At 41.7% G+C, this 21,865-nt stretch overlaps 1 protein-coding gene across 4 annotated transcripts in view; it reads left to right on the top strand.

Annotated features, from left to right (window-relative positions):
• The window catches only part of PLXNB2 (plexin B2), a 267,982-nt gene that overhangs the window by 205,340 nt on the left and 40,777 nt on the right, over window positions 1-21,865 (top strand). For all 4 annotated transcript variants that reach the window (XM_055711145.1, XM_055711147.1, XM_055711146.1 and 1 more), the window contains 5 exons: window positions 3,589-3,681; window positions 4,869-4,950; window positions 10,094-10,266; window positions 12,535-12,683; window positions 15,664-15,772. In XM_055711145.1, the coding sequence (XP_055567120.1) occupies window positions 3,589-3,681; window positions 4,869-4,950; window positions 10,094-10,266; window positions 12,535-12,683; window positions 15,664-15,772 (606 nt within the window). The remainder of the gene's footprint in view (window positions 1-3,588; window positions 3,682-4,868; window positions 4,951-10,093; window positions 10,267-12,534; window positions 12,684-15,663; window positions 15,773-21,865) is intronic.

The raw sequence follows: 21,865 nt of genomic DNA on the forward strand, positions 1-21,865 counted from the left end.
GTGTGTTTGGAGCTAGCAGCCATGCAGCTATGAGCACGTTTGAAGTCTTTCTTGATTAAGACATTGGTATATATCCATTTTTCTCCTATTTTCCTTGCCTAAATTCTTGCTTAGAAAAAGCAAAAATGAATGTTCTGTTACACTTTGAACTACTAACTCTATTATCTTGGCTTAATCCGTGCTTTGCTTAAAAGAGCAACACACAACCTGCTTTGTCATGGGTGACTAAGTACACTAGCCAACATTATGCATGTAGCATCGCTGTTTCTAGGTGGAGATCAGCAGTGAAGGTTTGGGTTTACTCAGTGAGTAGGAGAGGTGGATGGGTTCTAAAATGGCTGTTGCAGAACAGAAGGTGGAAGAATAAGCTCACACGTTTAGCATGCACCTCTTAACCTGTGAACCCTTACAGTACAATGAATAAACCTCCTCATAAGGGCTTCCCCTGGGGGGGAATAGACTAAAAGAGGAGCAGCTGTTGACTGGTTTTCTGCCCCTCCTTCCTACTGAAATTCTTTCAGTAGAAAGGAGAAGTAAATCCAAGCCATTGTAGTTTTCTTGGGAATAGCCTTAACCAGGACAAGCGGTTGAGAAGAAAGTTTAGTACTGATCAGTCATATTGCATGCAACTTCTGAGAGGTATTCTCTGAGTCCTTGAAAGATTGGCACAGTAGAAGACACAGGTGTACCAGCATCAAGATAATCTTTTTAGCCCTCCAAAGATTTTTATTAAGAGTAATTTCCCATTTGGATTTGTCTTTGTCACGTGTATCTGATGTGTAACCCACTTCCCAGTGTTTGCTATGTGTCTCTGCTTGCACCCAGACTGCTGAACGTGAGCTCTGTGGTCTTCTGCTCAAGAGACTGGCATAGCAACTCCTGATTTCAGTTCACTCCAGGTAGCAGATGTCGCATTACACCAAAGCTCCCTTTCCCTCCCTCCTGTTAAGCATGTGGGAAAGACTTCATGCAGCAGCAGCAGAATTTGAACACTTTTGAAAAATACATGATGTATTGAGATATACAGAGTAGGGAAAGCGAGGTAATGTTCCTCAAAATAGAGATTCATAAGGTGCTTTAAAACTTGCAGTATGTAGATGTTTTCTGTACAGCAGAACAGGCTGTAAAACTTTCAGAAAAGGCTTTTCAGAGCTCAGTCAGTAGCTTATTTTTTTTTATTCAGCTTCTGAGAAGGAAGAAGTAAAAAATCTGTTCCCCTCTGACATAAACCTCCTAAAGACTAGTAGGCCTTTACCTGGTTAAAGCGCATGCTCCTCCTCAGCCCCAGCCTTGGGGGGCTCTTGGGTCTGCTGCCAACCTGTTACAGTGAAGGTGCAATAGGAAAGGTTTCCACAGCACCAATTGGGTAAACCTAGTGGCCTGTAAGTTACCAGCGATTCCAGCATTGAAGAAGTAGCTACAAGTAAACAGTATAAGATGCTCATATGTAGAGGAATGAAGGCAGTGGGCTGATTGACATTGATAACATGCAGCTGTGGCCTTGCTTCAATGGCAGTGGGTTGATTGACATGGACAATGTGCAGCTGTAGCTCATTCCCACTAAGTGGTTAAATAGCCCTGTGGAGCATGAAAGAGGAGGCTGGATGGAGGAGGAGTCTGCAGAAGAAAGAATCCAGTAGCAGGAGGAGTGTGGTCTGGTCTGGTCTCATCTCGGGAGGATGGAGAAACAGCTTGGATAGTAGAATCTGACTCATGATAAAGCCTTTTTGCAGCTTGCTAGTTTTGTTAGTGCTGTGACAATTGGTGCCCCATCTGAGGGAAACTGATTTGGACTTGAACTACAACACTCATACATAAGGCTTGGATTACAGCAGGAGATAGCTTACCCTTGGAGCAGGAAAGAGTAATCAAGTAACCATTGGGGTTTTTTGCCACATTCTCCAAGACTCGAGGAGCTCTGGACAAAAGCAGGGACTAGTTTTTTACATCCACAGAAGGCATCAAAGTGAAGCTCTCATGAAGTTCAACAAGGTCACTGGCAAGGTCCTGCACCTCAGTGGGGGAAACGCCCAATATCAATATGGGTTGGGGGATGAATGGATTAGGAGCAGCCCTGAGGAGAAGGACTTGTATGGATACTTGTGGATGGCAAATTAGATAGGAGGCAGCAATGTGCTCTTGCAGCCCAGAAAGCCAACCATATTCTGGGCTGTGTCAAAAGAAGCATGGCCAGCAGGTCAAGCGGGCTGATTATTTTCCTTCACTCTGCTCTCATGAGCCCCCACCTGGAGTACTGCATCTAGCTCTGGGGTCCCCAGAACAAGAAAGACAAGAACCTGTTTGAGCAGTTCTAGAGTAGGGACATGAAAACTATCAGAGGGCTGGAGCACCTCTCCTGTGAAGACAGGCTGAGAGAGCTGGCGTAGTTCAGCCTGGAGAAGAGAAGGCTCCAGGGAGACCTTCTTGCAGCCTTTCAATATATAAAGGGGCTTATAAGAAAGAGAGACTTTATTAGGGCTTGTAGTGACAAGAGACAACAGTTTCAAACTGAAAGAGGGTAGGTTTAGATAGGATATGAGGAAGCAATCTTTTGTGATGAAGGTGGTGAGACGCTGCAACAGGTTTCCCAGAGAAGTTGTGGATGCCCCATCCCTGGAAGTGTTCAAGGTCATGTTAGACGGGGCTTTGAGCAAGATGTCCTCACCCATGGCAGGGGTGTTGGACTAAGGAGTTGAAGGTCCCTTCCAACCCCAAGCATTCTATGATTTTATAAAGGTGAGAGTGGTCTTATCCCCCAGTGGGTTCTGGTTTCATAAGGCTATCAACAATACTATCTGAAAATATCCTTGCTACTTGTTTCTTTCTCTGGTTCTTCTGTCAAAGATGTTAGTGTAGCTGACCTGTGGGCCACAGCAGAAGAATCACCCAGTGCGGAAGCAGCATCATGGGGTGACGTGTTTGGTTTTTAGCCAACTCAGTTCCTTGACTTAATCACAGAACAGATGAGCTGAGAGTTTTGCCAGTGCGGTGCAGGCTGGTACGTGCTGCAGCCTACAGGCAGGAACGAGTGGGTTTAGGGCCTAGGGAGAAGAGAGGGGTAAGAAGGTGTGTAGGAGGCAGGAATACCCTTATGCTCGTGCTGCCATCAAAGACTGTCCTGCGAAAACACAGCTGGACTCATGGTGAGACAGGAGAAACAAAGCTAGCAAGCTCTGAGAGATATTCAGTTCCATTTCCCATCCAAATCTTGCATTCCTGCTCTGCCCAGGATCCCTACAGAGAGCTCACACAGCTCTGTTAATAACACGTCTGATGTGTGAAGCCATCCAGTATTCACATCTCTTGGCTTTTTCTTATTTCTCCCTGAAATGGAGTTCTAGACGTGTTCTTGTCTTATTAGTACTGTTTGGTGCTTCCACCGCTAATGAATGTTGGAGGGGTGCAGGAAAGTAGCAGATTGCGCTGGCTTGGTGTTTCACTAGCTTTGTTTTAGAAGATGACTTTAACTGGTTAGTCTTCTCCATTTGGTCTTATTACTTCCAGTGCTGAACAGAATATTGCCTGGTGATATTTTATAATGCTTGATGATGCTATACAAATTCTAAGCTGAATGTTTCTCTTCCATAGGAGAAAAAATTTGTGGTTGCAAACAGCCAGTTTGAATTTGAAGCTCCTGTTGATGAATCACTTGAAGGAAAATTTTCATTCATGAGTAAAGAGGTAAATGCAAAATTACGATTCCCCTACCAAATATATTCAGTTCTTATACTCCTGTTCCAGTGTCTGTGTGTGTCCAGAAATATACAGGTAATAGTTTCCCTTAGAGAAGAAAGTGACCTCTGATAGAGATTCTTCTTTGGCAGCAGCAAAGGCAGCAACTTTGGCTCAGAGCTCCTGGGGTCTCCCTTCAAAGCCTTCGATCTTTCTCCTTTATTTCTCTATGTAATCCATGTGTTCATTGAACTGTGCCTGGAGAAATTCGGGACTATTATTCTTCTGTTCTTCCCTTTTTATGAAATCTGGTGAAATCATTGAGGATAAAAGATAAGAATTTCAGAGCTCTCCCTCTCCACACTCCAATTCATTATCTTTCCCATTTTACATCTGTAGAAATGGGAATGGTAACAATATGTTGTTGTTTGGCTACTTACTAGCTATGCTTCCTTCACTCTGGTTTATTTTAAAGAGAAAGGAAATAATAGTTTTTACAAATAGTCTATTTACAAAGCTCAAAGTTGGACTCACAAATGTTATGCTGGCTTTAACCTTTATGTCTTATATGCTTACTAACAGAGTAGTTCTGAGAACTAATTAGGTTTTATGCAGCATTTGAGCCAGACACAAAGTATTTGCTTTATAAAGCCATTACATTATTTTTTTTTGCTCGTTTTCCTTCCTACTGGGTTTTATTGCTCCTGTCTTTCAACAAGAGCAGAAGCTTATGTCTTGGAGCATGTGAACCTTGTGCTTTGACTATAACGAGGGGGTTGCACTGCAAAAGATGCAAGAGATTTCCCCTCCATGTGGTGCAAGTCTGGCATGTCCACAGAAGTAATGGGGCCAGATGGTGTGGGAAGGGAGAACTCAGCAGGGTCAGCAGCTGTACTTACTGAATCTGAACAGTACCTTTGCTACTTGGATGCTTGTAACCAAATGTAAATTAAATTAATGAAAAGGGAGTATTCAGACATTGTTGTCCCTTGGTGCTTGAAAATTCTGATTGTGAAGGATTATGATCATTAAAACATTTTTCTGTAAGTTTGTTTGGCCAAGATGAAAAGACGACCGTGAGGTTTGGGTTAGCTTCTAAAACCTTCACAGCTCTGATTATTAAGAATCATAGAAAACACATGAAATTAACCTTGCCAAATGAAGGTATAATATCTGTATTGTGTCATCTTTTCCAGTTCTCTTATAGTGCAAATGAGACCCTACAACTTAACTTATCCATAAGAACCGATAAGGTCAAGATTGACAGCAAACTGATGGGTAAGTATGAAATACGGGTTTAACAGGTTAATTACAGTAAACAGAAATCTATTCCTTCATAATTTGGAGTCATGTGAATAAGAATGTTACCGTTGTAGGTTTACTGGTTTGGGTGAAATAATTAAATCTGACAGATCAAAAGTTATTAATACTAAACTCAAGAATTAAACATCAGTGTTGTCAGCAAGTTTGCTGATGATGCCAAGCTGTGTGGTGCAGTCAACATGCTGGAGGGAAGTGATGCTGTCCAGAGGGACTGTGAGGGGTTTGAGAGGTGGGCCCATACGAACCTCATGAAGTCCAACAAGGCCAAGTGCAAAGTCCTGCGCATGGGTCAGGGCAATCCCAAGCACAGATAAAGGCTCGGTGGAAAATGGATTAGGAGCAGCCCTAAGGAGAAGGACCTGGGGGTACTGGTGGATGAGAAGCTCAACATGGCCTGGCAATATGCTCTTACAGCCCAGAAAACCAACCATATCCTGGGCTGCATTGAAAGAACTGTGGCCAGCAGGTCGAGGGGAGGCAATTCTCCCCCTCTACTCCATTCTTGTGAGACCCCACCTGGAGTGCTGCGTCCAGCTCTGGAGCCCTCGGTACAGGAAGGAAATGGACCTGTTGGAGCAGTTCCAGAGGAGGCCGACAAAAACAATTAGAGGGCTGGAGCACCTCTCCTATGAAGACAGGCTGGGTTGTTCAGCCTGGAGAAGAGAAGGCTCTGGGAAGACCTTTTTGTGGCCTTTCAATATATAAAGGGGGCTTATAAGAAAGATGGGGACAAACTTTTTAGCAGGGACTGTTGCAACAGGACAAGGGGTAATGGTTTTAAACTAAACTAGCTTTAAACTAAAAGAGTTTAAAACTAAAGCAGTGTAGATTTAGACTAGATAGAAGGAAGAAATCTGTGATGGTGATGAAACTCTGGAAGAGGTTGCCCATAGAGGTGGTGGATGTCCCATCCCTGGAAACATTCAAGGTCAGGTTGGAGGGGGCTCTGAGAAACCTGATCTAGTTGAAGATGTCCCTGCTCATGAGGCGAGGGGGGTTGAACTAGATGACCTTTAGAGGTCCCTTCCAACCCAAACTATTCGGTGATTTGCAAGTTTGGGTTTGCTCTGAAGCACAATCCTAATAGCTTCACAGTTCAAATGTAGTTAGTAGTTTGCTTTTTTTTTTTTTCTTCAATGGCCATTTCCCTTCCCAATGAACTTTTCCCCTCCAACAGCAGAAAAGGGGTCCTTCTCACTGCCACTTGTATGGAGTTCACCTGAAATCGCAACTTTCATTTGTGTCTCAGCTCAGACAGGTTTTGGAGTCTTTACATCTGCTGGTGATCAGCAATACACAGGAACGTTCGGTGTGCTTTCAGCTCATTACTTCATTCATTTCTGTGGCAAAAAAAAAGTATATTAAGTGTTTTATAGACAGAGACTTGGTCTCTGATATAAATTCTTCTATTACTTCCAACATACGGCAATGAAGCAGTTATGTCTGTGAGCCTAGTCCTGAGCTGAGGCGAGGAAGCTCTGTCAAAATCAGTGGAGCCGTATCTGGGAAATGGGACCTACCTTATGCTCCTTTGAACTGAAGTTTAAAGCATAATATTGTGAAAACTGTGAGGCAGCACACTTGTTACTTGTGTGAGGAATCAACATCAGGAAAACTAATACTGCCCCAAGTAATTTCCCCTGCAGATTAAATCTTCAGACCGTATTTTCCATCTGTACAATATTTAAATTTGTTCCCTTTCTTATTGGCAGCATAGAAGTATGTGTTTAGAAGATTTTCCCTATGCATGCAGCACTTAAAAGAGGACCTGGCATGGATGCTATGGGGAGGTCACATTACAATCTTGCACTGTCTTATTTCCATTCCAAAGGCAGTATTTAAAACTGCAGAATTTTGACCAAATACTCCCAACATCTTTTCTCCAAGTCTGTGAAAAACATTGAAAAAAAAAAAAAAAAAGCTAAATTATTAAAGAAATGTTATCATTCAAATTGAAATATAGAACCCTTGCAAGAGGGGAATTGAAAACTTACCAGCAAATGTCTCCCTTTTTTTAATAAAAGGGATTTTGTTTTAATCCAATTTCTTTCCTGCTTTTAAATTTCCTTGCCATATGAAATCCAGAGCATAGTGTGTTTTTCCGCATCTTGAAAAGAATTGGCTTTGGGTATATGGTTGCTGCTGAGAAGCACCTTTGAACCTGCCATTGAAAGAACCCTTTCTTTGTGTAACACTTAGTGAATACTAAGTTACAATAGCGTTTTTACATCTCAAGTCATCAGGGGTTCTGAACAGTATGAAATCCAATATATCCCTTTTATCCTTTGTCCTTTTTATCAATGATTTCACAGCTGGTATCTCAAGGTGATGGATAAGAGTTGGAATCTAATGAGTGGCTTGCTGCTGGTACATTTAATGAGCTGATCAGTGAACAGGGGGAGTGTTTAGTGCTTTAAGGCTGTAGCTTTCTCTGTGGCATTTATGCAACTGGAGGGGAGTGACGTCACATCAAGACGTTGCAGCACTGACATTGTTTGCTGAGGGATGGGATGAAAATCCCTATCCAGCTGATGAAGGATAACAAAATAATTCAGTAAGCGTATTCCTGTGCCATACCAGGTGGCCATGTGGCAGTGTGGGTGGGAAATGCAGGGTTTAGGAAGGCACTGGGAAGATTTGCTTAACTATTACCTGCCGAAGTCCCTGTGCGGTAGCAACCTTTCAGTGTGCTGGATTAAGAAAGCAATCTAGTTCTTGCAAAAGCAATTCACAGCATAGATGCAAGGAAACTTCTCCTTGCTGCTGCCCACATCTTCTGCTTATAAAAGCAAACAGCGACAGTACCAGGGCTGTCAGTCTGGTGCTTTTCCTCAGCGCTGCATTCTCATTGAACGTACAGATGAACAGCTGACACACAAAGTGTTGAAAATATTGCTTGGGTTATGTTTGTTGCTCAGTGACTTCTGTATTGAAGTGCTCGGTGTATGAAGCAAATGATGCTGCTCCTACTTTGTGCTCATAGCTTCCCTGAGAATTCAAGATAGGGGTTGAATTAAATGGATGCTCTTTCTCATTGATTCATTGTTACAAATGTCAGTCCCTCCGCTTTGCCTACACCTCCGACAATGTCTCAGCTGAGTTTGTGCTGGTAAAGCTACTTGAAATCAAGTAGCTTTACTGTGCTGATTAGATGTAGGAAGGGTTGAAACCGGGCCTCATCAGTACATTAACTCTTCAGTGTAAGGTAAGGAATTAAAAATGTGTTATTCTGTTAAAGACTGGCTGTGAAACTGAATGCTGAAGGTTTTAAATATGCAGCATTTAGAGAAAAACTGCCCGTCTGAGGTTATATGCGGTCATGCAAGTGGCAGAGAGACTGTAGCCAGGGTCTGGGCATCTGTAATACTGTTCATGCCTAGCAGGGGAATAAGGACACTGCTGAAAAATAATGGAAAACCAGCATTCTCATTTTACTCTTTCAGTAGAAATCTAACATGGTAGCCTCTTGGAATTAGATTCAAAAAGCTACTGCTACAGCTATTATCTAGGAAGATATCAAGTGCATTGATATGTTAGTGAATGGAGGGTGGTTTCACAGGTGTCTAGCTTCCTAGAGTCCAGCTCATCTGAGAATAAAAGCTTTCTTTAAATAAGCTGGTTTTGATGGCCTTTACTATATGCAGTCTCAAAGGGATTTATCCTAGTCTCACTTGCCCACATCTGATCACCTCTACTTTGTTTTGCTTCCTGCATCTTTAAGGATGAACCTTCTTTGAAAAAACCCAATGTCACCAAGGGTACTGTTTCTTGAGACTTAATGAGCACATAAAACAGTTTATCACTAGTGGAGAGGGGAGACATTGAGTCTCTGTCTTGTACTCCCCACTCCCATCTGTGAGCACATTTAACTCTTGAAAGAGCACAGGGGGAAATCTGGATAGTTTTCTGCTGTTCTGATGAGTTAAGCTGATTTACAAGAAGACTCAACAAGTTGCCAGAGCCTTGGTGGCAGAGGGTGAGAGGCTGTGTGGCTGGAAAAAAATAGCGACAAAGAGTAGAGAGAAGCAGGGAAGAAAGGAAGGAACAGAAAAGGAGGGAGCAAGAAGCTTGCCTCTTTACAGTAATCAGCTCACCTTCCCAGGGAAGCACAGCACTCACACAGTGGGTAATCCGCGCAACTTGCATGCATCCCTTAGAGAAACGGTTGTCAACTTTTCTGTCTGTTTTCTTTTGGGCTGATTCTCAAGTGCATCTCCAGGCTTTCCGTATGGTGCTGAACCAACTAGCTATGTCTCAAGGCTTTGCAACTATTTGGGAAAATTAATTTTGTTCAGTGACTGTTCATCATGCTAGAGATTGATGAGTGCCAAAACAAGCTTAGTGTCTGGGACAATTAGTGCATGGTTCATCAGAAAGAGAGGCATGACTGTCTCACCTGATTTCTTGGCTCAGAAAAACTATAATTAAACACCACTATAGAAGGAATAAGGCATACATCAGGACAAAAAGGAAAACAAAAGCAAGTAAATAGAGAGGAACGGAGGAATGAAGAGGTATTAACTTGAACAAAGGATAACACTTCATTAAGTGTTAACTTTCTATTCAGTTCAGGCTTTAGCAATGATTTTGGAAAGGCCAAAATATCCTGGAAACAGCCTACAAAGGCAGCTCTCTTCCTTTAAATATGCAGCTGGCAGAGGTCCCGTGCCAGCTGATGTCTGTTCCTACCAACACCCATGCAGAGTTTACACCCTTCCACATCTGACTCCTGGTACACCAGGAGGACCTGTTTGTTTGAACTAGTCTTTGAACAGTTGTATAGGCAGGTTCATTGAGGATAGTCAAAGAAAGGACTTTGTACTTAAACATTTGGGCAGTGCCTGAGTGACAAAAATGTGTTTGGGTTCTACTTGATAGTTTATTTATACTTTGCACATGGATAGATTTCAGGTTTTTCCATACAGGGAAAAAAAACCAGTTTTCTTTCAGCATCATTCAGAGGTTAAGTACAAAATGTGCATGTTCTTCCCACAACTCCACTGAGCTTTGTATATAGGATTAATTTTACTTCTAGTACACACTGAATACCCTTAAAACAGAGGAAAAATTCTAAGTGCATTTACCATTCATATTTCAGTGACTCTATACAACTGCTCTTACGGACGAAGTGACTGCAGCTTATGCCTCGCAGCCCATCAGGACTATAAGTGTGTCTGGTGTGAAGAAGATGGCAAGCCCAGCAAGTGCGTTTATGAAAAACTCTGTCACGCTCCTCCCACCAACACGTGTCCTCATCCAGAAATCACTCGTGTAAGATTGCTTTTTTCTCTCCCTACTCCCTATTATTTTTCAAGAGAAAGCATCCAAGCAAGCTTATACTGAAAGGCAGTTTTTTTCCTAGGGTGTTAAGTAAGCCTCTGAAATAGCTGCAAGGAAAAAATGCCAGTATTGATATGTGTGAGAGATTTGTAAAGACTCAAAATAAGAGACTGAATGGAGTCTTTGAGACTCCTTGTTTTTCAAGCCTTGTCCTCGCTGTGCCAGAAGCCAGGCTAGCAGTGTACGCTTAAACATGGCACTTGATTCTTGGGAATTAGCATGGATTTTTTTCTGTCCTAAAGTCCTTTCTACCTGAAATAAGTCTATATGAGAGGTTCACTGCTCCTGAAACTACAAGCACTTAGCAGGCTCATTAACAGGCTTTAAACTAGAATTTTAAGTAGTGTTTAATAAGGGAGCAGGTTGTTTCTGCATCACAATGTGTTTTCCAGCTGACAGTGATATTTTCCAGTCTGCACTGGAATGAAACCCAGGGTTGTGGAAGTTAAATCTAAGAAGTCAGAGAGGCCGGATGTGCACCCCTGGCTTGCTCTGTGGTTGGAGCATTCATCGGGGATGAGAGAAGAGTGTTGTCCATCCTGGTGGACCAGTAGCCAAAGCAAGAAGTGATAAATCCTTGCCCTTTTCAGCAAGCCAAATGCTGGTTTTCTGGGCATAATTGTCAAGGAAAGAGTGATAGAACTTCCACCGGGCAAATCTAATTTGCTGCAACAGTGGTATCAGTACTTTGAAACTCAGACGCACCCTTTAATGAAAACAAGCTATCACAAAATGCAGTAACTGTATGACAAAGGGTGAGAGTTGTAACTGGGATATTTCACTCAATAGGAACTGTTTAATTCTGAAACCTGTGGGTCAGACTTGTGGAGACACTGAATCTCCCGAGGCTGCACAGTTAGAGGTGCAGTGTGGGCGCAGGCAGACTAGCAGCACGCTGGGTGGTGTTGGCCATGATGGTGTGTCTAAGAAGAAATGGCAGGTAATAGCTGAAGTCTGCCAAGGAAGGCAAATACCCTGAAATCTCAACAGAAAGTGTGAAGAACACTTGTGTGATAGCTGTGCCAAGATAAAGATGATTTGAGTGGGAAGGAGAAGGAAAATTAAGAAAAATAAGTGTTTTCACCTGGGATACTCATTGTACATCGTTGTGGATTAAATACTAAATACTAAAATACTAGCTTTTTCAAAGCTTTTGTTAGCTTCAGATTTGAACAAAATACTTGAAAATGCCTACACAAACCATTGAGTCATTTTTCAGCTCATTTATTTATGGGTTGAGTGTAAAGGGATGGATGGCCAGCAGGAAGAAGTTGTAGTAAGTTGAACCAGTGGGAAAACAGAGCAAGTGATTCTGGAGCTGGGCTGGCAGCAGCAGCCACGTCTCTGTGCTCAGACTTGCGTAGATCTGAGAAACTGGTTTAGATGGCACAGACATTAAAGCCCAGACTTTCGGAAGCTGTATTTTTTTGGCTTCCAATTACTGCATTTGGGTCTGTGCAGCCTCCCCCTTCTTGATGGCAAACTTGCAGCCCTCCAAAGCTGAAGACCTGAAAAGGTCTTGCTGGAGGTGCTCCAAATATTACGTAGGAAAGCAGGTTAGTCTCCCAACAAATACTCAGACTTCAAGTGCCCGTTCAGACCATGTTTCAACCTGAGAAATCCACTATGACTGCAGGATTTTCTCAGTCCTCGTTTTAATTGCAAATTATTTAATTAGCATCAGCCCATGTACTGCAGCATCCTACCATTTGATGCAGTAAGGAAGGTCAGGGGACTAGAAAAGTTTTTGAAGACACTATGTGGGGCAGCACTGTGTGTTAGGAAGGCACTGTTCTGATGTGAACCTAAAGGGTGAAAATCATGGCAAAAAAAATGCTGGAAAAGCTCTGTGGAATGATTGTGAGAGGAGCCCAATCCATTCACTTTTCAAAATCAGTGCTTTAGTGGAGGAAGCAAACTCAAAACAGAATAAACACCAGGCAAGAGTTTTGTACATAACAGTGCCACAGAAGACACGAAATCTGCAGCTGATGAATACTGGTTTGAGCTAACATGATTAATTAACCTTAAAAAGTTACATGGAGTGTTTTTATGTGCGTCCTGCAAGAAACATTTTTTGCATTTCAAGTGCCAGTAACTTGAAGTAGCTTTAAATAAATAGTGTACAAGATCAAAATGGTCACTGCATTATTTAATTTTGCTGCTTTTTTTTTTTTGCTTTCCCTCATGCAAACACAGATTGAGCCAAAAACTGGACCACTAAGTGGTGGAATTCTTTTGACCATAATGGGATCTAATTTGGGAATCAAAGCAGAAGATGTAAAAAATATAATGGTGGCAGACAAGGAATGTCTTTTCAAAGAGGAATTCTACTCTGTTTCCACAAGGTAATTGCTAGATATTTTTCACAAGATTTTAAAAGAAAAAAGGAACTTCTGTGCATTTTCAGGAGAAGATGAGCTTCCTGTGGTTATAAAAGGTTATCGATTAAAAAAATAACTAGTGCAACATACCAGCAATATTTCATAGTAACATGTTTGAATCTTTATTTAAAATTCTTTTAGATGCTAATACAGCAATACATTTACAATAGCATATTAACATCCTGCTTCTGATTGATAGATTATTTTCCTTTTTTGTTTGAAAAGCTTTCATAAACTGTTACTGCAGATATCTCAGGACTGTTTCTTTGTTTTTAAATTAAAGGCATTATAGGTGTGCATCTAGTCATTAAAATCTTTGCTAAATCTGAACCACAGTGCAGCCAAGCATGTAAGATTTAGTAGAAAGTAGGCAAAGCAAGAGGAAGCTTAAATCTTTTTGTTTTAGTCCAGCATGGACTAAAGTTTCTTTCCTGGGGGCAGGGAGGGAGCCTGGAGTTCTGGTTTAGCTTCAGATGACTAAGTTTCATCACAGAGCCAACAAGTCCATGGATGTTGAATTGCCTAAGCAGGCTGGTAGATGTTTTGTGGATTACTTGTCACACTCTTAAGCAACGCCAAAAATTAAAACAAAGTGCCTAAATTCTTCTAGGTGTTTAATGCAAATTATATCAAGAGTCTGATTTCAAGAAGGAAATACCCTTTTGGCTTAGCTGATAAAAAACATAGCATGAAGGTTCAGTAGTAGTATTAAGAGTAATGACATATTTTAAGCAGTGTGATTTTTCTTTCATTCAGTTTTGATATATAAACCTGCAATGGAAACCTTGGCTTTCTTTCTCTTCAGTTAATTTAACTGAAGTTATTAGTAAAGTACAGTAACTTTTTGCTATTTCTGTGGTGTGTTTTGAAAGGAATCTTGAAGATATCCAAGTTATTTATTTTTTTTTTTTTATTTTTTTTAGTTTATGAAAAATGTTTAGCTTTAGTCAGTTTGTGGATCAGACATTTAGTAGCTTCCCAGGCCCCTAGGACTTAAGAATAGCATCACCATCTACAAAATTCACAACTCTTTTACAGTCATCTTTTCCCAATCCTTATTATTTTCAGTGTTTGCAAAAGCTGCACTGAATTGCAGCATAACCTTACAAGAATTTCCCCAGCCTCTTGGCTTTTTCCTAAAGCTTTTTGATATTTTTAAATACGTGGAAAGGAGCCAGAACTGAGATAACTGGTTCCTTGTATCATAGCAACATTACTGGTTTCCTGAGCTCTGCCAGTGTGGTGATGGGTGAGAACAAATGCAACTTGCATAATGTCATTTATCAACAAATTAGGGGGGTTTGAAGGATGTTCTCCATTAGAGAAGCCTTGAAAAAGAAGTTACTCAAAATCTCCAAATAGATATCTGTAATTTTCTGTCTTTACCTTCCTCCATTCTTTTGTTTTATTATTACCTTCTTTTATTTGAATTAATAATAAAATAAAAAAAGTGTCTAGTCTTGCTCCCCTACCCTTCTGCACTAAAAAGCTAGTAATTTTTAGGAGACAGTTGCTCCCATGGGCAGGAAAGCAGTGAGATTTAAGGCACTTAAGGCTGCTTTCTGGCTCTGTGGTGATTTAATTGTTGGCCTTGAGAAGTCATGTTCTCATTCTTTGTAGTTTTCCATTTGTAACATGGGGGAGGGGAGGCAATGCCTACGCTGGGGAGGGGAGGGAACTTTTCTCAATTAAAATCCCTGTTAGCCACGCCATGGCGTTTCACACACACACACACCCCGGCCCTGGCCCCCGACTGCTTTCCCTAGCTTGACATATGGTAGAAATTCCTCCAAAGGCACCGTTTCCTGTTTCTGCCTGACAAGAAGATACAACTTCCAAGAATACAGTAAAGAGATGATGAGGAACAGACTCAGGCAGCCATACACATGCCAGGACATGCAAGAATTTAGAGAATTTTGTCCATTTGCCAGTACCCAGGCAGAAAAGTCTGGAGTGATCTGCAGGGGAACTTCACAATCCTTTTATTATAAATCCCAATTTAACTACATTATACCCAGTAATTTGAGATTGTTGCTTGTTTTTTTCTATTTGAGGGCTTTTGGTTGGTTTTTTTAAGGAGTCGTGCACTGCTTAAGGAAGAATGGCAATAACTCCAGAGGGAAAGAGTGAAGGAAATGAGCAGTGATCCTCGGGGTGTGTCCTATATGAAACAGTCTGCCTGCACAGGCTGCAAACATTATATACCTCCTTATCTAACCGTATTATCAGCTCTCCATTAAGCATTTGTCCCAGTTTTCAAGTGTGTCAAATCCTTACTGCATTTTCATGCTCGTGTTCTGTGGATCACCTGTTTGAAATAAAAATTTAAACATCCTAGCCATCATGCAGCAGCAGTGTTAGTTAAGGCAGTGTTTTTCTCGGCCAGTGTTCTTTGACCTCTGATTTTGCATGGCTTATCTGAGGATTTATTTTCAGAGAACAGTAAATCTAAAGGGATTTTGACCATAGGTGTAAAAATACACTATTTTAAAGCTGAAAGATAGCAGAATGCGTAAAAGTATCAGCAATTAAAACACACAAAGTTATAAGATAGCTGACGTTCTGATCCTTACAACAAGGGAGGTGAGCATCCTTTGGTTTTTTTAACATTATAAGGTCCAGTGAAAACCTTGTGTAGGGCTAGGGAGGTTCACCTCTGACTTCTGGTCTGAATTTGAGTCTTCTGTAGAAGGCATCTCTATTAACGGACTGCTGAGGTACCTGCTGTGTACAGTGCTCAGGTTTCAGTTTTACCTACCTTTAGATTGAAGATTAAATTATTCTTGGGTGTTTTTGCTGGGAATCTGAGGCAGCGTTCAAGTACCTTGTGTAGGATAAAGCAAAGTTAGCGCTTTTGCTGTCAGTGTGTGTGGTAGCTCACATAAATTGCATTGGTATTGTAGCTGTTACTTCTAACAAATAAACTTACATTCTTTCTTGCTAGGATTGTATGTCAGGTTGGACCAATGAATGAACCAAAACAAGGTCAAATTGAAGTTAACATCAACGGAAAATTAGGCAAATCACCAAGTGAAGTGCTGTTTACATACCAGGTAAGTGCATTTTTTTGAGACATCTGTTTTATATGTTGTGTGTGACTAAAGTTAGAAGTTCACCTGTTAAGCACAGAGTTGCTTGTGTTTGCCTTACAAACTTTGTTTCATCAATAGCACTGTCATTCAAGTATGTTAGAAAACACTAAACTTGAGCATTTCTTTAGACAAAGGGTTTACCAGAAATCTATTCTGATCAATAGATCCAGAGTCTCAAAATAGGATGATATTGTTTGTAATTCAAGTTAAAAAGATGCGGTAGAAAAGAAATTGTAATAAAATTTAGTAGTGACATTTCTTGTAAGTGTCACTATTGAATAAAAAAAATATTGAATGAAAAAAAACAGCACTGCAAAAAAATTAGGTATTCTTTAGATGCACAGTTGGTGCACTATTATAATCACAGTGTTTAGTCTAGCCAGCATTCTTAATTACAAGAATGGATGCAGAACAGCTGAAGAGTAAATAATGAAGGTACATTAATTTTTTAATATTTATTTCATTTAAAAATATGGCATGCAGAGCCACAGACAGCATGATGTGTGTTCATGCTACACATCCTTTGTTTTCAGTGTCACTATGAAGGAGAATTTAGTTTGTGTCTTAATTGCTTTACCCTAAATGTGGCCGTAGGTTATAGCTGGTCTAGCCTGTGGTTTTAGCAGCAAGTGGCTTTATCTGTATCTATGAGGTCTTCAAAATTTTTATAAGAGCCCCTGATAGCTGAGAGGTTTAAATAATCTCTGTCCTTATATTGATACTTAAAATTACACCTACAAACTGTAAATCTATAAAACATAAAGAGTGGGTTAGGCTTTTATCTTCTCCCTTGTTTAAACTTATGTCTCATTAATTCTTGGTATCTTGTGAGAAGGAAAGGAAAAGAGTTGGCAGTAAGCAGTAGAATAAGTCAAGAATGACATTCAACTGAGAAGAGGATATTCTCGTTTTTACAAAACAGGGTAGAAGTGTTTTTTCCATAATTTCCCAGCAAATACCTCCTCTTCCTGGTGATACCTCTGCAAAAAATACCCTTTTTGCTTGAAAATGTCCTCTGTTCCTTTGTGGAAATGTAAGTTATAAGTAAGTCTTTCGTCATCAATCTCATTCATTGTAACCAGAGAACAACGACATAATCTCCCATGTTTATGTGTTTGTGGTCTCTAGGACAGAGGCTATGACAATAAACCCTACAAAAGATGAGATTTTGACATGAGCCCGTTGCATTGGGTATGTTTTACACCAGTTCTCCTGTGCATCTCCTGTGTTTAAAGATTCTACTGTGGTTTGCATGAAAACCACATGAAGATGTTATGGAGTATGTTGAAACGGAATCTGAAGCCCCCATGTAGGCTTCAGAGCCTGCCTGTAAACTTGTTCTGGTGTGATTCCCTGCTCAGCCCATCTGAGAGGCAAGATAAGCAAACCACCACTTTTGGCTACTTAATGGGAAGATTCTTGATCGCCCATCCGTAAGGCGCTGAGCACAGGCATCCTGCAAGTCCAAGACTCCCTCTGTGCCATCTCTGCCTGCATGGAGGTTACTGAAATACCAGACGCCTAGGCTAACTGCTGATAAAGAGCATTTTTATTTACTGCAAAAATCTTTCTGTGGGGACTCTGCTTACAAAACGCAAAGCAATGGCAAGTAATACGGTTGGTGCCTTAAAACTGGTGGAATTGGTGTCTAGTTTCATTTCATTTTGTTCCACAACAAAATGAAGCCAACTATGAACTGCAGTAGGATTAAAGTCAGTACAGGGGTGTCGTACCAACGCACACCTCTACAAGTACGACACAAGCACTTTTGGCATGAGAACAGACAATCAGAGCAGAAAATCACGTCAGTTGATGTTGTTAAAAGCTACAGTCTTGTTTCATTGCTGTTTTCAGGCAGCTCTTTGGTGAGTTCTTTCAGCAGTCATGCGAAATCTGTGCTTTGTTTAAAACCTTTTCTGTTCCATATATACAAAGGAAAGAAAATATTCTTCTTCCCAAGAGCCTTCCTAAAATAAATTTTCTATTATCTCTCCCCTTTTCTTTGCACGTAGTCTGGCTACCCTCCTGCTGGTAATTATCACTGTTTTAACTGTGTGCTCTGATTACTGGAAGCAAAATAGCTTCAACTTTAGCAGTGACCACTCTAAATGCAGTGTGTGGCAGCACGGGGCAGAAACGCACAAGGAGACTGCAGCTGCTCAGCCCAGTGTGTCTCTGTGCCCCAGAGGTGTCACCATACTCCCTGCAGTTTCAGCCTTGTGCATGTGTCTAGTGCCTGCCACCAAAAGCACAGTGTCAGTTACCAAGTAGATTGGATATAAGGAAGAGGGGTTTTTTGTGGTGAGGGTGGTGAGACACTGGAACAGGCTGCCCAGAGAAGTTGTGGATGCTCTGTCATTGGAAGTGTTCAAGGTCAGGTTAGATGGTCATGTTGAGCAACATGATGTAATGAAAGATGCCCCTGCCTGTGGCAAGGGGGTTGAACTACATGATCTTTGAGAGTCCTTCCCAACCCAAACCATTCTGTGATTCTCTAAGTACTACTACATCTGGCTCTTGCTGATACCCAGTCTGAACAAAGAAATGCATTTTTAAAGCTGGACTGATGAGGATCATTAGTCAGCACAACTTGGGGCTCAGCCTTGGGCATCTGCCCTGTCTGCAGCACAGTTCTGAGCTGAAGAATGTGTGAGACCTCCATTAAATGGGTCAAAAATCCACTTAAAAGGGAAGCCATGGTTTCAATTTAAAATTACTTCTGAACTAGAATGCCCTGGTCCACAGGAGTCCGTACTGTGCAGTAAACATCTCATCTGTGTTTGTTGCATAACAGGGGAAGAAGGCTCTGTTTCTCCCTACCCATCACAATTTCCCCGTCTGACCCAAGTGCTGTTCAAGTCCAGCCATTCCAGTGAAATTAAATTCTGGTCACCCAGTTCTCCTTTACTGACATTTCTGTTGTTTCAGTTCAAGCAGCATCAGGCAATAACCATTCTCCTGTTTAGTAAAATAGAAATGAAGTGATGCTAGATTTTAATATCCAGCCCCGTGGTACATCTGGAGCGCTGACAGCTTGGATGGTCTCGAAGCAGGTGGAGCAGTAACACAGGCTAAAGGCCAGTCCTGCTTTTTTATTTGTTGTTAACTTCATCTGATTTGGTTGTTACTATGATGGTGAGAAGCAGTATCAAAGGAGAGAGTTAGGTTTTTCATAGGTATATGGCCCTGATTTGCTGATCCCATACAATCACAGCATGATCCCTTTCTCAGAATGCCTCATCTTCAGACTTGAGCCACCAGAAGGGAGAGCATGCAGCTGGTTCTGGGATCTCCAGCATCTGTTAGCAAGAGCAATTCTGTGAGTTTTAGGCTGTGGATGTTAAAAAGACTATATGGTGTCAGATAGCTCAAACGAATGTAAGATGGTGAAATTAGAGGTAGAACTTTGCAAAAGTGTAATACGTTTCTGAGGTTCTGAAGGTGCAGGAAGGGACTGGCTTGGAAATAATGACTTTTTAGTACATCAGGAAGTCTATTTACCTAAACAAGATGAGATGAATAACCAAAAAGAGGAAGAAGGAGGATAAATTAGAGTCTGATCTGAAAACAGTCATGAACGTGACTATTCACCTTACTGAAGGTTTGAATGTGAACTTGAACAGCACGGTTACATTCAACGAAGTGCACACTTTCACTTTGATCTGCTCCCAGCTTGGCAGTTTCCTCTTACCTCCATCCATCCTCTGCTTTCCTTCTTGGTTTTTGAAGCAGTTGCTTTGGGACCTCTCACCAATGCAGTGCCATTAGTGCCCCAAGGCTTTTGTGAAGGGTTTTAGCTAACTCACTGATTTTTTCACCCTAAGTCTTTACCTCAACACATGCATTTTACACTGCAGTTGGGGGTTTTGAGTGCGTTTTTGTGGGGAGGTATTACATGCTTGTTGCCATTACGATTGATGCTGATAAACCACACATCTGCAGCAGTCTGGAATTGCTTCCAGAGGATCTTATTTTATTCTTGAGTCCTGGAGCATGTCTTGTTTGTCAGCCTGCATAGGGGCCAGGAGAACTCCTGGGTAGCCAAGAGTTTTAGCAAAGTTGGCCTTTCCTCATGTGGGCATTATTAGACTTAATTATCATCTGAGCTATGCACTTAAATACATGTCCCACTATCCGGTGCTCATGGTTCTGCTTGAAAGCTGCCAGTGAACACTGGCTGCATGATCATGCAGACTTCCCAGTCATGCATGCTTCCATTTCTCCATCAAACTTGTCAGCAAGGCTCTGTGGTCTTTTCAGAAAATCATGTGGTGCCTGCCTCACAATAAAAAACGCTGCCTGCAGTCCAAAAAATCAGTTGTTTAAAATACCAACCCTTTGCATTAGTATCCCTTAGACAGTAGACAGCACACAAAGTGTATTTGCCAGGCAAGTGCTCTGCCTTGGAGTGACTGGAAGCATTTGATCAGCTCACACGGTGCGAGGTTTGGATAAAGCAGCCCCAGAAAGGCAGGGCTCCACTCACTTCTCTGCTGTTGCAGAAATAGCCCAGAACTGGAGCCTGGCTTGTGTTGTGGATGCTGTGATGAGGCGAGCTGGTGGGTCAGATCAGCCGCTGCGGTGAATACCAGACTGCCAAGAGTGCGCAATGGAAATTCTCTGGTTGAATATCCTGTGAGTGGGTGGCTTGTCTGAAGAAACAAGAAGCAGGCTCCCTTGAATCTGAGAAAGGAGGGAAGTGGAAGGGGGAGAAAAGCAGTTCCTAATGATTTGCATGCCCTGTTCAGAAGCTTAATTTAGCTCCTGTGGTTACCTTTATAGTCCATGAAATGACATTTTGACCTCCATGAAGGTGGCCAGCATCTACAGCACTTCATGGGCTATGCCTTTAATGGTTTCAATTTTTGTGTGCGTTACATGCAAGTGTTGGCAGAATAATTTGGCTTTCAGTGCAGGGCAGATAATTTTGGCAACAAATTAGTTCGTTTACAGACATGCATCAAGAGCCAGAACTTATTGCAGCTGGAACTAGGATGAGGAAAGGGAAATGTTACTCGTGAAGGAAAGGACATGAGATAAATGCAGAGCAATAATGTGCTCTGTACATTTGTGAAAATCTTTATCCATAAGTCTGTGCACTGTCACCAGGTCCTTGAAACAGCATCCCTGTGCTCTGCTTGTGTGGAAGCCAAGAGCCCAGCCCTACTTGTGAAGATGTGCATTAGCATCAAAGGCAAACCCCCAACTGGAGGTCACTGCTTACCGGAGCTGGCAGAAGGGAGCTTAGGTGGCTTTGCTATTTGCTGCCCATCACGTCCATTTGAACACATCCATCTGTTGCTGGCTTCCCCTTGTGCTGCAGCTGGCATCTCTCATGGCATCACAGCGATGTACTCTGCCACCGTCCTCTTTTCCCTCCTCAGTTGTGTCTCTGCTTGTGGTCTGGCACAGTTGCATTTTCTCCAGCATCCCACTCTGAGGCATAGAATTCATGCCCAGGTTTCTTTGCACCTCTGTTAGGCTCCCCTTCTTTGTTGCCTTCCAACTGTTCCTGAATTTCTGGCCCCTCTTTTGATCCACCAGTATCATCCTTGGTGGCTGGTTGTTTCTGCTGTTGATTTTCTGCATTACTGAGGGATAAAGGGTAACTGCTTTTATCTTGGTGGTATAGTTCTTGGGCTAGAAACTGCCTACCACAGATGAATGTTATAGTAGATAGTATCCCTATTTATAGAGTCATGCCCAGGAATATAAAAAGCTGAGGATATGCTTGGTGACAGATGAGTGGAAAAACAGAAGAAGAAGAAATGCAGAACCTAGGTGGTGCTCCATAGGAGTGCACTCTTCTTGTTCTTGAATACTGTGCAAGGGACCATGAGTGAGTTAGCTGGACATGACAGTGTAAACCAGGAAAGCTGCAAAGCAAACAGATCGAGTGAAAAAGAGCATGAATCGGCCTGGCAGATCAGATCTCAAAGGCAAGTCAGGTGAGTGAAAAAGAGGCTGGGGAAATGGTTTTCATTTGCACCTGCATATCTTTAACGGTAAAATTGCAAAGAAGCTGGATAAAAAAGAAAGGGACAATAGGAGTAA

The sequence above is a fragment of the Falco cherrug genome, chromosome 5 (assembly GCF_023634085.1).
Source record: "Falco cherrug isolate bFalChe1 chromosome 5, bFalChe1.pri, whole genome shotgun sequence".
In the NCBI taxonomy this organism is placed as follows: domain Eukaryota; kingdom Metazoa; phylum Chordata; class Aves; order Falconiformes; family Falconidae; genus Falco; species Falco cherrug.